The sequence below is a fragment of the Xiphophorus maculatus genome, chromosome 4 (genome assembly GCF_002775205.1).
Source record: "Xiphophorus maculatus strain JP 163 A chromosome 4, X_maculatus-5.0-male, whole genome shotgun sequence".
NCBI classification, from domain to species: domain Eukaryota; kingdom Metazoa; phylum Chordata; class Actinopteri; order Cyprinodontiformes; family Poeciliidae; genus Xiphophorus; species Xiphophorus maculatus.
The window spans coordinates 13,462,570-13,478,432 of NC_036446.1; the positions used below are offsets into that span (position 1 = coordinate 13,462,570).

Below are 15,863 nucleotides of genomic sequence, written 5' to 3' on the forward strand. Positions count from 1 at the left end.
TCATCTGAACGGGTTCCATCATCGCCGGACTGTATCAGCCAGTTGACTGTGTGGACATCACTGTCCTCCATTACATCAGGTACATCTGGACATAGACCACTTCCATGTGTAGCAGCAGGACTGTCAGATTCATGGTCCTCAGTACTCTCACATGGCAAGAAGTTAACAGAGAGTAGCAGGTTTCTGTGGACAACTCTCTCTCTGCCCGTTAGGACATCCTTAACTTTGTAGACATTGATATCAGGCTTGACTGATATGACCTAATAAGGAGTAGATTCTCACTTGTCTGCAGTCTTGCGTTTCCCCGGCACTCCTCTGTTGGCAATCAGTACTCTGTCTCCAATGACGAGAGGTGATCCCTTGAACTTGCGGTTGTATAGCTTGGCATGGCGAGTCTGTTCCTTGAAACTGTTTTTCTGCACAATCTGAGCAGCCTTGTGTAGATCTTTATTTAGGTGAGAAACAAAGTCTGAGTTGTTGACAAAAGTATCATAGGTGAGGGCATGTTGAAACATCACATCAACAGGTAGACGAGGGATCCTTCCAAACACCAGGTAGAATGGTGCGAACCCTGTTGTATAAATGCTCTGAGCAGTTATAGCAGAAAGTTAGTAGCTGCAGCATTTGTGGCCACTTTGCTTTTGGCTGAGGGGGAAGGGATCTGATCATGTCTCCCAGAGTCCTGTTGAATCTCTCTGCGACACCATTCCCCATGGGGAATGGTTGTATGGGATTTCTGTATCCCAGCCATCTCTAGAAGCTCTTTGATTAGCTTGGTCTCAAAGTTGGCCCCTTGGTCAGAATGTATACGGCGAGGAAACCCATAAATGAGAAAGAAGTTGTTCCAGAGACGACGAGCAACTTCCTTGGCAGTCTGATTCTTGCAGGGGAAGGCGTGTGCCATCTTGTAGAAATGATCAGTCACAACTAGAACATCCACAGACTTGTTCCCTTGCTCAGCAGTCCAAAAGTCTATGCAGACTAATTCCATAGGCTCAGTAGTGACTATGTTTTGAAGTGGCGCACGGCTGTGTGGTTCCGGTGTCTTCCCTACAATGCAGCGCTGACAGGACCGAACATAGTTCATTATATCACGGCCCATCCACTCCAGAAAAATCTTTGCCTCGCCAGGGACAAGGTACCGTGCTGGCCTTGGTGACCCGCTGCATCATGGAGACCATGGAGAACTTTCTGCTTCATTGAATCAGGTACTATGAACTGGAGGATTTTCTTATTCATGTGAGGATCTTTCCTTGCCTTGTACAGCATGCCATTCTGTATGGTGAGTCTGGTCCAGTGTTTCAGCAGCTTAATCATGCTCCATGATTCATTAACCCTTTCACATTTGGTAGGTCTTCTATGTCTCCATACATAGTACATGGCTCTGCTGATTGTGCCGTCAGCCTCCTGCCAATTGACAAGCTGGCTCTGTGGGAATGCAGATGACTGATTTTCATCCAGCAGAAAATTGGGGTCAATACCAGTTCCCATCATATGGCTCTCACCTCCGCTGGACTAAACATTGAGGATGGCAGCAACTTCCTCTGCTGATACTGAGCCTTTTGTGTTTGGTGGAACTGTATCTTGGACTGGCTCATTTGGCATCTCACTACCATCATCTACAACAGCTTGTCAGTTGTTGGACACTCTGAAGACATCCTGTACAAGTCTGTCATTCACACTGTTGACCTGGTCCGACAGAGAGGTTTAAGGCTCATTTATGAGGCGATGACCCACACATGACTGGACAAATAGCTCACGGCTCAAGGCATCTGCAACAATGTTCTTTGGCCCAGGGATATATTTCAGGTCAAAGTCATATGCAGCAAGCTTTGCCACCCACAGCTGTTCACACGTGTCAAGTCTGGGTTTGGTCAGAATATATGTCAATGGATTATTGTCAGTTCATATGGTGAAGTGTCTGCCCTTCAACCAATGGCGGAATTTGTCACATACTGCCCATTTCAAGGCAAGAAATTCAAGGTGGTGTGCAGAGTAGTTCAGTTGGGAGCATGAAAGAGTTCTACTTGCAAAGGCGACTGGCCTGGCTACTGTTCCACCAGACGGTAGTTGACGGTAGTTGACAGGACAGCTCCAATCCCATCAAAGGATGCATCAACAGCTGGAATGAATGGGGCCTTGAAATCTGGGTGGGCTAGAGTAACACTTGTCATGAGGTCATGTTTCAGTGTCTCCAAAGCAGTCTGGCATGCATCTGTCCAATCAGCAGGTGTCAGTTTCACATGACCTTTCTTTTTGACAGGTTTGCGACCTCTTTTGTGCTTGTTTTGAGCATTCACTCCAGCTGTGAGCTTAAACAGTGGTTTTGCCTTTGCAGAACATGCCTCAATGAAGCTTTGATAGTACATCACCATGCATAGATAAGATCTGATTTTGCTAGGACAAAGTGTTTTTCCATCAGACTGCATGATGTCAGTGTTTTGGATGTCATTTATGGCCTTCACTTTCTCAGGGTCTGTTCGGACACCATTATCACTGATGACATGCCCAAGAAACTTCACAGTCTGCCTTAGGAAGAAGCACTTCTTGGGTGCGAGTTTAAGATTGTGTTCTTTAAGGCGGGAGAAAACCATGTGTAAGCGATGGAGTGCGGTTTCCTCTGTAGGTGCAAAAACCATCAGATTATCGAGATAGCACAATAGGCTTGTGAAGTTCTCATCACCGAATTTGGACATCACCATCCTCATGAATGTAGCTGGTCTATTGCACAGGCCTTGAGGCAGGCGGTTGTATTCATGTAGTCCAAATGAGGATGAGAATGCTGTATATTTTTTGCATCAGGGTGAAGAGGAACATTATAAAATCCTGATGTCAGGTCCATCTTTGAGAAGAACGCATTACCACCAAGGGCAGTCAAAGCATCAGCTTGATGTGGAAGTGGGTAAGCATCCTTCACAGTTCTCGCATTCAGCCATCTGAAGTCAGTGCAGACTCTGAGGTCACCATTTCGTTTCCATTCCAGAACGAGTGCAGATGCATACTCACTGTTTGACTTCTGGATAATGCCTCTCTCTTCCATTTCATTCAGAGTCGTTCTCAGTTTCTCATACTGGCTTGGCGGTATGCATCTGTAGGGTAAACGGAATGGTTTTTTATCAACAAGATGGCTACGGTTCGTCTTCTTACATGTGACTGATCAGAGGCTCCATGCAGCAGAACCTTCTCTAACATGAACATTACATCTGTCAGGGAGACATACTGAGGGCTGTGTGTCTGGGAGTACTCCTGACTGTTGTGTGTAGGGACCAAGCCGTGGCCCATCTCTGCTTTGTGCACTTTAATGTCCACTGTCTTCTAGTGGTGCACTGGAGAAGTTTCTTTACAGCTCACCTCAGCATGGTACTCATTCAGCACCTCCAGGACTTCACACGCTGTCCACCTATCAATAGTTTTGGACCTGAAAGTGAGTCAGGTTTTTACAGGGACAATTTCTAAAAAACATAAGTGTCACCTCCATCTCAGGGTTTTCAAATGATTTGCCCTGTTCTCTCAGGCAGTCAGAGGCGAAGTCAGCTGCTCTGTTAAGTCTCAGCCAGTAGTCATATGGGTCTGGGTCAACTGTCACTAGTAGGATTCGGTGTTGGTGTGATATTAGGTATAGGTGTTCTGGTATGATAGTCAACAGGATTATGGACTCTAGCACTAGGAATTTCATCTAATGAGGCCATAAGACCACTAGGAGCAGGACTATCAACAGAAAAAGGAATGGGAGCAAGCACACCTCTTCCTCTACCAATACTAACGGGTATGCTAAACCAACAGTGGTTACTTTGATTGGACATTGTTCAGGAGTTTAACAAATGAAAAGATTTTCAGAATCCAAAACACAATAGCAAATAAAATCACCAACTTGGAATAAACGAATAATAAACAAAACAAATCAAAACAATTTGTGTAGTATATTACTCTAATGGCGCACAAAGGTTCTCAGTGTATAGAAATATCTTTACACTGCACTGTAATGCTACTGTGTCAGCTGTGAACATGAACCCATATACAATGTGAACTGATGTCTTCAAAAACCGATGTGGCAGACAGGACGGTCACAGGTTCGATGAGCTTAATTGAAGTCGAAGGTCACGGCACCAATGTAACAGCTTCTCCATTACCCGTCCCGTCATGCACACACGGAGGACTGTTGGTTGGATTTTAAGTCGTTTAATTTTTTTATCTGTAATGACTTGTTGACACAAACAGCGCAGTTAGCCTCCCCTACTGGTCCACCAGTCACTCACAGCAGAGCGCAAAACAGTCTGTGTTTTACAAATAATTATTACAATGAAGTTTAACAATATATTTTTCTCTGACATGTGATCGTATAGTGGTTTTGATTAATGATACATCTTTAAAATGAATTTTATACAATTTGGTCTTTCTTTTATAAATGAAATAATTTAGAAAAATAAATACAGACAGCAATCAAAATGAATTATTAAATTACTAAATAGTACCCTCTGGTGCTTCACAGAAAACAAAGTTGGCCATGTCGTCGTCATGGAAACAGCTAATAAACAAACTGACAAATTGGCAAACATAACTGACAAACTGGCTAATACAACTGACAAACTGACAAACATAACTGACACATTAAATTACTGACATTTTTACCTGTAATGGGTAGTTGTTAGCCTCCCCTACTGGTCTACCAGTCACTCTGTGTACCGCAACAAAACTCCAATTTAGTCCCCGAACAAAACCACAAATACTAGTCAGAGGAGAACCGGATTTGATGACTTACCACAGCAGAGCGCCAAACAGTCTGTGTGGAATTTCCAATTTCCCCTCGCATTTATAGGCAACCAGTAGGGGGCGCCAAACACCACTAATCACAAGGCAATTATGAAATACATACAAAGATATTTACAAAACATATTTTAGCAAGAATTTCACCCGTATATCTAATATCGGTTACATATATTTAAAAAAAACCCTAAAAAGGGCACTAGGGCATCAAAAATAAAAGGGGTAGGGGCTCAAGCCTTCTTCGCCCCTCTTCTGCACGTGTGCCTGGATGAGTTCATGTACTTGGTTGCAAGTGTGGCCTATGTGGATCTGGTGGCTTCTTGGTGCAGAAATGAATGACTAGGAGCTCAATCTGGCATCAGTTGTTTTCTTTATTTCTCCACCTGCATTTCACACATGGGCACCGAGGTAAAGTCAGTCTCTGGCATGAAAGAAACTCCTCGACAGTGATCCTCATGGCTCTGAGGATTACCCATAATACAGTAACCAAAATAAAATAATTGAAAATTACAGTGATCGTATAGTGGATTTGGTTTACGTCAACAGAACAACCAGTGAGTGTCCTTTTTAAAGAAAGTAACACAATTAATTAAAATGCTCTGAAAAATAAAATAAAATGCTGACATTTAATTCACTAGATGCCATTTTTATATTTTAGCTTATACGAACTTGCATCTTGGAACAATGCAAAAACATTAATTAACCATATCTATATAAAACTATTAATATAAAATTGCCTTCTATAAGCCATCTGCTACAGAGATTTAGTAAAACATACCTGCATTTCACACATGGGCACCGAGGTAAAGTCAGTCTCTGGCATGAAAGAAACTCCTGCAAGGAGGAGCCATAATGTTAATGTGCGGGAAATTCCCGCCACACTTTCTCACGAACTAAATATTTCTATAACGCAACAAAAACAATATAATAGCAAAGCTAACATAACATGGATTAAACATATTTCAATAATATGCAAAAACGAAAACCATAAACATATTTTATAAATAATATTTCTTCATCACATCGCAGAGACACGTTACCTCGACAGTGATCCTCATGGCTCTGAGGATTACCCATAATACCCCGCTCTTTCTAGGGTGAATGCAATACCCCGTTTTACCAGCAGATGGTGCATTTTAGCAGGATTTAACCTGAACCATTTTAACTATGTTACACAAGCTGTGCTGTTTAAAGGCCATATTTGCTTGTGTTTCACATTTTAAAGTTTTGGCACGGTTAGAGCTTTTACAAACAAAATGGGTCACTTTGACGATAAGTGCCGCTGTCTAGGGAAATAATTGAGTATGAGTTGACAACTACATTAAAGCAACCAATAAAAACTGTAATTTAGGGTTTCACCCCCCTCTAGTGGACAAAAATAAAATACCACTTAAGTTTTTTAAAAAAAAAAAAATCTGTCTACTGAGTGCAGTTTGTTTTAATAGGTGTCAAAAAATTCCCGATCACATTTTAGACTTATTGTCTAAATGTGCACACAATACTCTTGTCAGTTTTTACTTTACAGTTTAAAGTTTATTACAACAAATGATACAACGTAGAGGATAATAAACTCATGTCAAATGTGACTTACTATAAATGCACAATATTCAGTCTTTAACTATTTCATAGTACTTTATTTCACACAAACATTACCTTATTTCTACACAGGTATGCACCTCCCCAAGATGGCGGAATGTTTGTGACGCATTGGTACTCGGGAGTGAACGATCTGATGATGCATTCTCATTAGCTTCGAGGTTGGTACTTCCATGGTTCACACCGAAACACACTGTCTCCCAGTTGCAAGTCAGCGAACCAGTTGGATTCGCTGATTTGCTAACTCAGAGAGGTAGCTGACTGGCAGCAGCATACTTCTCAGAATTTGTACTTAAACGCTTTTGCTACATGTTCAGTAAACATGGCAGTCGCCATTAACGAACGTTCCATGAACGCTCCACTCGTCAGCTGTGATCGCGTTTCTTCGCCCCGCCTTTTCCGGTCCTTTCCATCCGCGTGCCCCTAGGTTAGCCTGTGTCCACGTCGAGGGTCTCCAACAGGAAAGAGAAATGCCGTCAAAAATCATCTTTGAAACTGAAGAAGAAACCACCGAGAAAGATATGGACACCGTCGCGGAAGCTGAAACCTTCAAGGTGAGTTTTGACGATACACGTCGAGTTAAAAGGCTGAAGCTTCTGCCTCGACACGGCTCCTCCATGTTTGACAACATGTGGCTGTGCTTGCTAGTAGCTAACATCAAACGGTGGCAACAGCAATAATAAATCTGTAAGAAAGGGGAACTCGAAACAAACACGTTACTGTTGAATTATTAACATTGAATTAGCGTTTACAGAACAATGCGGTATTAGCATGTATCCATTGTGTAAGCAGGAGATTGTCTTGCGTGCATTATCATATGTTAGCTTTCGTTATTAAATGGACTCTTAAAGTATCCAATACATGAATCCACGATCATTGTCCATATCAACAATGTGGAGGAATATGACCGTAATTCGCATTTTACCTGTTGACACAAACTCGTGATGTTTAATTTCTCTAGATTTGCCGATGAGACATGATTTACAAACACACCGTCACGTGTTTTTTTTTTTCATTTGATACTCACTTTTTCTTACACCCCTCATTTCTTACACAGCTTATTCTTAATGCAATTATCCTTAATGCAATTATCCCAGAAGTGGACAACTTTGATATTTTAACAAAGAAGGGACAACAGTCAAGTTGAAGTTTGGGAAAAAATGAATGCATTTGTAGTGACTTGTACACTACAAATGCAAGTCAGCTAGTAAAAGTGGTTTATTTCCTCAATTTACCTTATATCAACATGCATACTGGTATAAAAAGTGATAATGCACACCTGGCATTAAAAACTACTCTGAGTGATTGGATTGCATGCATTAAACAACACACAGACATACTTATCGTTCTTTTTCTTTCAGGCATAATCTTCTTGGTGGAGTGAAACTGTGGATTTGACTATATTTTTGAAAGTGTTATAAAAATATAGGAAATTTCAAACATCATCCAGTATAAAAAGGATTTAAAGACATTTTACTGAAACAATATTTAGCTTAGGAGAGCCTGGCTTTTTCATAAATCATGTATTTATATTTGTTGAAAAGAATGTTTACAATGTTTTGTTTTACTGTCTATGTGTTCGTATGTGAAAAAAATAATATATTCCACCCTGTAGCTTAATAGTGAACCTATTGACTTGTTAGAAAAACTGTTGAATGTACAAAAACAAGCACAAGGCCTAATGGCTACAAAGATCTATCAACAGTGAGATGAGGGCAGTTTTGATGGTCAGATACTGGAGTATAATTTAATTTTATACATTTTCCTTCCTCATTTTCAACATTCAATTGTTGCACTGTGAGTAGTGTCCCTCTGTTTACATTCTGCCCCGTGAAAAGCTTGACCAATGCAAGGTGAAATCTGCGCCTTGAAAAAAATGCTTTCTGCTTCATGTTATTTATTAGTGAATAATATTAGGGGCATGCATTATGCATCAAGTATTTCTTAAAAAAATCATGGAGTAACATTATTTACTAAATGATATACCTCATGCAAAATGTATTTGTTACTGTTTAAATTAGTTTAACAATGTTGCCAATTATTTCTTGGACTCAATATTTGGTTAGTGTAAATCATTTTCATTCCTTGAAGGTGAAGAACAAGTCAAAGGAAGGTAAGAAGCTGAAGAAGAAACAGCAGCAGGCTGAGGAGCAGGAGGAGGATCCAGACTGTGATCCTCCAGCACCGAAGAAGAAAAAGAAAAAGGACAAGCTGGCAGCGGACCAAGCGAACGGCCACATCAATGAGGCCGCTGACCTGAATGGTAACAGCGGGGATGTAGAGTCACCAAAAAAAACAAAGAAGAAGAAAAAGGAGGCATCAGAGGTTAGTACTATGATGTTGTGTATTTGTATATCTACCAGTTGAATGAGTTTTTGTGTATTACCTCATAGAAAACATAGTATAAATATTCTTTAGGGCATAAAATATTGCATGAATCATGCAAGGATTTTTTCAGAGTCTCTCTTCCACTTGTAACACTTTTAATGCTTTCTTTGGACAAATAGAAGAACCAGAAGCAAAAGAAAGCAACCACTGAGGCAGCAACCAATGGACATTCCACCCCAAACACACCAGTTCAAACTCCCAGTAAGACCCCATCCCAGTCAAGTGATGAGTTGGCCAGTGACAGTGAAAATGTAAGATTTGAAAAATCCTTAAATGTAAGAAGTTAAACATTTATGTAAAGGGTTGTTGAGATATAGTTTTGCAGCAAATGATTACGGTTACACCATGTTTGTTGTCTATGCTAGCTTGACGATGCTTAAAGTTAGCTGCAAAGAACAAAAGAAAACATTGGGACTGAATTTATGTACATTTTTAGGAACAGACACCCGAGCAGAGAGAAGGAGCTTTCTCCAACTTCAGAATCTCCAAAGTCACCATTGATAAACTGAAAGGTAAGAAATCTCTGTTTTTATAGTTTAGTGTTTTACATTTTAAAACGGGTAAAAAAAATAATTCCTTTTACATAGCTGACATGAAACTGCATCTATCTGGTGATAATATGATTTGTGTAGAGAACTCATGGGCTTAATGATGGACATTAACAGATTAATATGTGATCTTGATGACGTTCGTACACAACTGTAGCCTGCGTAAACACAAATGTATCTATTTTCAGCTGGATGTTACTCATAAGTTTGAAGCCTGAGGTTATCATTGTTTGTTTTTTGCCCCAAGTGAAGTCTCCTTATTCTCTCTCTTCTCCGTCGTCTTCTCAGCTCGGGGAGTCACCTACTTGTTTGACATTCAAGTGAAGTCATTTAATGCCGTATATGATGGAGAGGATGTTATCGCCCAAGCCCGTACTGGAACAGGAAAGACCTTCTCCTTCGCCTTACCGTTGGTAGAAAAGCTCCAGAACGATTCAGTGGAGATGATGAGAGGCCGGCCTCCCAAGGTACTCACCAGACACTTGCACATTTCTTCTTCAGTTTCTCTCAATATTTGTCTAAAACTTAATTTTTTATTTGTTAATAGGTGCTAGTCTTGACTCCTACTAGAGAATTGGCTATCCAGGTCTCCAAGGACTTCAAAGACATTGCCAAAAGACTATCCATCGCCTGTTTCTATGGAGGCAGCTCATATAACCCACAGAGTATGTCCATGTCTCAGTATTAATTGTTTACTGAAGGTTGTTTTAAAAAAAATTGAGCAAAAATAGAGAAAAAAGCAGCAACCTCTTGTTCAATATATAGTTTTTAAACGTGATTCAAGTTGAAGTAGACTGACTACTTTACAAATGTGGCCTGCCGCCCCTTAATTTCTGTATTTCTTATGAACACCCAAATTTTCTGTAGCATTAAAAGCTGTATTTATTTTCTCTTTCAACTGAAGTACCTCCATTCTTTAGCACAGTATTATAGGTGCTTTCATCTGAGTATGTTCAACAATAACCATTTAGTTTGCTTAATTTTGTTTCCAGCTTTATACTTTTGTCTGAGTTAATACTTACTCCTTTGTCTTTGTCCAGTTGATGCTATTCGTAACGGAATTGATATTTTGGTGGGAACGCCCGGTCGCATTAAAGATCACCTTGAGAACAACAAACTCAACCTCACCAAACTGAAACACGTCGTTCTGGACGAAGTGGACCAAATGTTGGACATGGGGTTTGCAGAACAAGTTGAAGAGATTTTGGGTACTTCGTATAAGAAAGGTAAATCAATATCAAAAGTTGTGTGACAGGAATTTTAAGTGTAGATTCAGTAAATGGATTTATCAGGGTAGTAGAGGTTTCCAATTTTCTTTAAACTCCTACATGCCTATTCCAACTTAGATCTATTGCATTTTTACATCCTAAGTACTTAAGTACTACAATATATATATAAAAGTGTTTAAGATGAACAGTTTGAGTCCAACATACAATAAAGCAATTACAAGACTATTATACATTGATGAAAATAAAATTAAAGTCTGTGCTGTTTGTTGATGTTTATGCAGTATGAAAAATATTGAGAGTGATTCGTTTAATGGATCAGAAAAGCTCAAATGCTGTTTTTGGGTAGCTGATTACACCTACCGATCTCTGGCCATACACCAATAAGCAAACATTTGGGTGTTATACTTATGAATATGATGTGTTGGATTTGTTTCACATTCATGTGCGAGTGGATCTAAAAATTAGGAGCAGCGTTTTTAAAATGATTGAAGCCCACTTGTGTGTGTGTTCCCCCTGCAGACAGCGACACCAACCCACAGACTCTTCTGTTTTCTGCAACCTGCCCTCCGTGGGTGTATGATGTGGCCAAGAAATACATGAGGCCAGGCTGCAAGCATATCGACTTGATCGGCAAGAAAACACAAAAAGCGGCAACAACTGTTGAGGTAAGTGTGAGGAAAACAAAAATGTTGCATTCTGAGAACAAAAATGACCCAATTGCTGGATTTTGTTCTCTTTTGTTCACTTGTTGCCTCATCCTGTCCATCCCTCTGTAGCACCTGGCCATCACGTGCCACTGGTCCCAGCGTGCTGCAGTGATTGGAGATGTAGTCCAGGTGTACAGTGGCAGCCATGGAAGAACAATCGTCTTCTGCGAAACTAAGAAGGAAGCAAATGAATTGGCCATGAATGCTTCTATCAAACAGGTAACCATAGCAATCTGCATCTCATGATAACCTTACACAAAAACAGTTCTTTAATATAAAGTTACATTTGCTGAGCTATTAAGTTGTTAAGTTTTTCCTGTCTTATTTGATGCTTTTAGAGTTCCCAGTCCCTCCATGGGGATATTCCACAGAAACAGAGAGAGACGACTCTGAAAGGTTTCAGGAATGGTGTCTTTGAGGTTCTTGTTGCCACAAACGTCGCCGCCCGTGGATTAGACATCCCAGAGGTCGACTTGGTGGTCCAGTGTTCTCCACCAAAGGTTGGCTGACACAGAAACTCACTCTGCTCCACAAAAATCGGCTCTGATGTGAACCAATCCATTGTTAGATTGCAAGAAAAAAAAAAACAGCACTGATAAAATCTATTATCATAACTAGGGCTGGACGAAATGGCCAAAAAACGTATCACAATTAATCAAGTGTTTCGTATCAGTAGATAAACAATATTGATAATTATTTAAATTCAAAAATACTTTATTAATTAAGTGAGTGAATTAGTTAATGCCACCAACCTGGCTTAGCTGGCTGTGAAAGCTAAGCCTTTCCACTGCCTACATCTCCCAGAATGCTGTGTGGTTTTGGATTGGAGTTCAGTGAATACTCTATATATTGAATATTCTATCACATATATTATCTATTGATATTGATCGTATGTATTGCGATGCATATATTGTCGTTGATTCATTGTCCAACTCTAATCAAAACAAAGGATAATTTTAGCAATTTGTTGCAACAATTTTATACTTCCTGCACCTGTAACTTACTATTTTATTCATAAGAATGTAACTTTCAAATGATTTTTTTATTTTTATTTAAAGGTGTATTTTTTTTACTTTGCTTCAATCACACAGCAGAAACACGCTTGAACTTTTCTAGAAGCTTTTTGCTCCAGGTGTCACCAACTCCAGGCCTGAGAGCCACTGACCTAAACTCTTTAAGATACTCTGCTCCAACAAACCTGAATGCAATTGATTCGTTACCTCTTCACCTTTTAGTTATGTTTGACACATTCCTAGTAATGAGTCAGGTGAGTCAGGTGTGTTGTAACGGAGATGCATCCAGGAGTTACTTTGGAGTTGGAGAGTCATAGTGATAAATTTTGAAAACAAAGTCATTTAGTTTTTAATTGAGAATAATTTAATATAAATCAATCACATCTCTGCATGATTCAGCAATTTTCTATGTTGTCAGGATGTCGAGTCCTACATCCATCGTTCAGGGCGAACAGGACGAGCGGGCAGGACTGGCGTCTGCATCTGCTTCTACCAGAGGAAGGAAGAGGACCAGTTACGCTACGTAGAGACCAAAGCCGTAGGCGTCTTTCACTTACTTGATTAGATTCTGGCTATTTTACTTGTTTAAGTTGATTCTAAATGCTTTTTGTTTGATTTTATTTTAGGGAATCACTTTCAGGCGGGTCGGTGTTCCAACTGCCAACGACATCATCAAGTCATCCAGCAAAGACGCCACCAGGTATATGGGAAACTCTGCTGCTGTCATTCATAAAACTATTGTAATATTATTAAAACTATTGAATGTTTATGAAGTCATTCAACTTGTTAGTTACAAGATTCTGTTGAGATTATAACAAATTTCATAAACTCCTTTTCCGTTTTTGTTTGCAGGTTTTTGGACTCCGTTCCAGCCGCAGCTGTTGAATATTTCAGGGAATCGGCAGAGAAGCTGATCAAAGAGAAGGGAGCGGTGGATGCACTCGCTGCTGCTCTGGCCCACATTTCTGGAGCCACGAGTCTAGAGCAGAGATCTCTGCTTAGCTCTGACGCTGTGAGTTTCGTTTGCCCTCAGAAACCCCTTTTCACACTTTGAAACAACAAACCTTTCAAAGTGGCTCCAGTTGGACAAACTGGATCAGATCCAAATCATGACCTTCGGTTTTCTGCATAACTCGGGGTGTTTTCATTGTTTCATTGGTGCTGCTCTTCTTGCTATTGTTGGGTGATGAGGCTTAAAAATGAAAGATTTTTGTTTTCATACCAGATTCAATTTCTGATTTAATCTTTTTTTCTAAAAAATAAATCACAAGAATTTTATTAAATTGTGAGAAAATAGTCATAAAGTTAGCAGAATAAAGATTCAATTTTATTCTTAAAATTAAAACGCTTCTACTGTTACTGAGATATGACTTTTGACATACTCAGTCGTTTTCTCAATTGTTTCAAAGTCCTGCTTTTGATCATTTGATGTTTATATGTTAAAAGATGAAGTATTTACTTCACGAGACGCTCAGCGTTTCTCCTTTATTTTTTTATGTACTGCTTTATTATCATATTACAACTTTATTCTTGCAATAAAAACCAAACCATAGCTTGGCCCTAATGTTCTGCTGAATTCAAAGTCCAAATAATGAGAAGCTGTAACACACGCTTGTCAAGCAAGAGGGCGTGCTGACACAACTCTATGGAAATATAAGGAGCTCGTTGGGGAGAGAGAAAATCCTGATGTTTCATAAATTAAATCTTCCAAATCTCAAAATTTGATTTATAAAATGGATTCATCGCCCAGCCCGACTTCTTCCTGATGCACAAAACTGGAGTCATTTTCTTCCATTTTGAGATGCATGTCGTAGTTATTGTGTGATATTTTATGTGTTTTTGCAGGGCTACACCACAATGCAGTTGCAGTGCTCCCAGGAGATGCATAATCTAGGTTATGCCTGGAGAACCATTAAAGAGCAGCTGGGAGAAGACTTTGAAAACCACATTCACAGAATGACCTTCCTCAAAGGCAAAATGGTAAATCCATTCAGACATCTCACTTTTGGAGTTGGTCGGTACCAGAAATGTAAAACATAGACATGATCTTTTATCACTGGACAAAACCGCTCACTATGTTGTTTTTTTTTTTTTTTTTGTAATAGGGAGTTTGTTTTGATGTCTCAGCTGATAAAGTCAAAGACATTCAGGTAAGAACACCAGCACCCTCTAGTGGTCAACGCCAGAATGCTTTTAGAAATAAATTCAGAAATTGATTTTTCTTTTAATTTAAGGTGAAACAAATGTTTTGACACTTTTAGACCAATTTCTGTAGTCGATATAAAACGTTAGTCACTAGTTTCACTTCATCAGGATAATTGGAAAGACTGTCGCCGCTGGCAGCTGACTGTAGCCACAGAGCTCCCAGAGCTGGAGGAGAAGCAGTTCACCAACCGCGGAGACAGAGGCGGGTTTAGAGGCGGGAGAGGGCGTGGCTTTGGTGGAAATGGAGGACGTAATGGCGGCTTCCGGAGCGGCGGTGGCGGCGGCGGAGGCTACAACAACCGAGGAGGACACAAACGGACCTTCGGCCAAGCGTTCGATTACTGAACCATCAACTGATTGATCAGCTTTGCTGTTGGTGGACTTTATTAACTGTCATTAAGAGACCGACAGAGCTGGTGAACATATTTCTGATATAAAATATTAGATTCGCATACCACATTAGCAAGAATTACTCCCCTTTGTTCAAAAGTGATACAAAAGTTGAATTTATCATCTAAAAATAATGGATTCTTAGACAGAAAATACAGATGGTCCTTTATGGCTTTATATAAAACAAATATTGCTATTTGGAAGAGTTGAGCAAAAGCACAGCTCAAACACCATTAGCAATGGATGTGTTGGTTTTCCAATATTTAAATTTATGAACAAAGTATTTAAAAATCGTTTCCTGTCCTGTAAAGGTAGGAATGTGTCACTCTTACTGGTAGTGTCTCCGTCTCATCCTGGATCTTTGAGGAAGAGCAGGAGGAGTAATCAGTCTTTGACCTTCGTCCGTGTAGAGATAATTCGGCCATCAGTAGGTAAACATGTTGCATAACGTTTGTATAACATATTTACTGTCAGATTGCTGCGTTACAATCAGCTGAAACCTCTCCTCGAATACATATGTTGAATGATTGCTTTGCAATTGCCTCTATTTAATAACTGTACTGCTTCCATTCATTTGAATGAAACAACTTATTAAAAAAAGGTCAACTTGGGGGTTGTTTGTTCTTTTTAAAGGTGTGGAAAATCAGATCTTTCACTCCTGATGAATATAAGACACATATGGTCAAAGTGCATGAATGAATCAGTTTTATTACGATGTTGCAATTTTATACGGTGGTGTGATGTATTAGGGTAATGTTGGTCAGAATAATCAACATAACCCAGATGCACTCTAAATTGATACAGGAATGTTATTCATACCAACATTACACATAATCTAAACCTGTTTAGTTCTGATCTCCAGTTATAATTCTTTGACCCGACACTTCATGGGATTATAATCTTATTCTTGGACTACAAACATAGGATTCAGGAAGAATTCACAGCGTGTCACTGTTTCCCATGTTACACCTTAATTCCAAATTATTAAATTAATCTCTTTCCCCTAATTTCCACAAAGAAGAA

At 39.7% G+C, this 15,863-nt stretch overlaps 1 protein-coding gene and 1 long non-coding RNA gene across 2 annotated transcripts; one reads left to right on the plus strand and one right to left on the minus strand.

Annotated features, from left to right (window-relative positions):
- Nucleotides 1-4,789: 4,789 nt before the first annotated feature.
- Nucleotides 4,790-6,028, minus strand: LOC111608366. The gene is made up of 3 exons (XR_002752627.1): nt 5,805-6,028; nt 5,543-5,598; nt 4,790-5,147 (listed from the first exon to the last, which is right to left on the minus strand). It is a non-coding gene; the product is annotated as an uncharacterized LOC111608366 (long non-coding RNA).
- A 715-nt stretch (nt 6,029-6,743) lies between these two features.
- ddx21 (DExD-box helicase 21) lies at nt 6,744-15,451 on the plus strand. The gene is made up of 16 exons (XM_005815071.3): nt 6,744-6,914; nt 8,452-8,685; nt 8,868-8,999; nt 9,185-9,260; nt 9,585-9,763; nt 9,844-9,961; nt 10,337-10,522; nt 11,045-11,190; nt 11,302-11,451; nt 11,571-11,732; nt 12,664-12,783; nt 12,872-12,945; nt 13,098-13,257; nt 14,091-14,225; nt 14,351-14,395; nt 14,559-15,451. Exons 1-16 carry the CDS (start codon nt 6,831-6,833, stop codon nt 14,793-14,795), a joined length of 2,238 nt encoding a protein of 745 aa, XP_005815128.1. The 5' UTR covers nt 6,744-6,830; the 3' UTR covers nt 14,796-15,451.
- Nucleotides 15,452-15,863: the final 412 nt, after the last annotated feature.

What these genes read in the sequence shown, in the direction of transcription:
- ddx21 (XM_005815071.3), top strand. Translation starts at nt 6,831, where the DNA reads ATGCCGTCAAAAATCATCTTTGAAACTGAAGAAGAAACCACCGAGAAA. An exon ending in GGGTACTTCGTATAAGAAAG is followed by an intron (nt 10,523 to 11,044) that starts GTAAATCAATAT and finishes TTCCCCCTGCAG; the next exon opens with ACAGCGACACCAACCCACAG. An exon ending in GCTACGTAGAGACCAAAGCC is followed by an intron (nt 12,784 to 12,871) that starts GTAGGCGTCTTT and finishes ATTTTATTTTAG; the next exon opens with GGAATCACTTTCAGGCGGGT.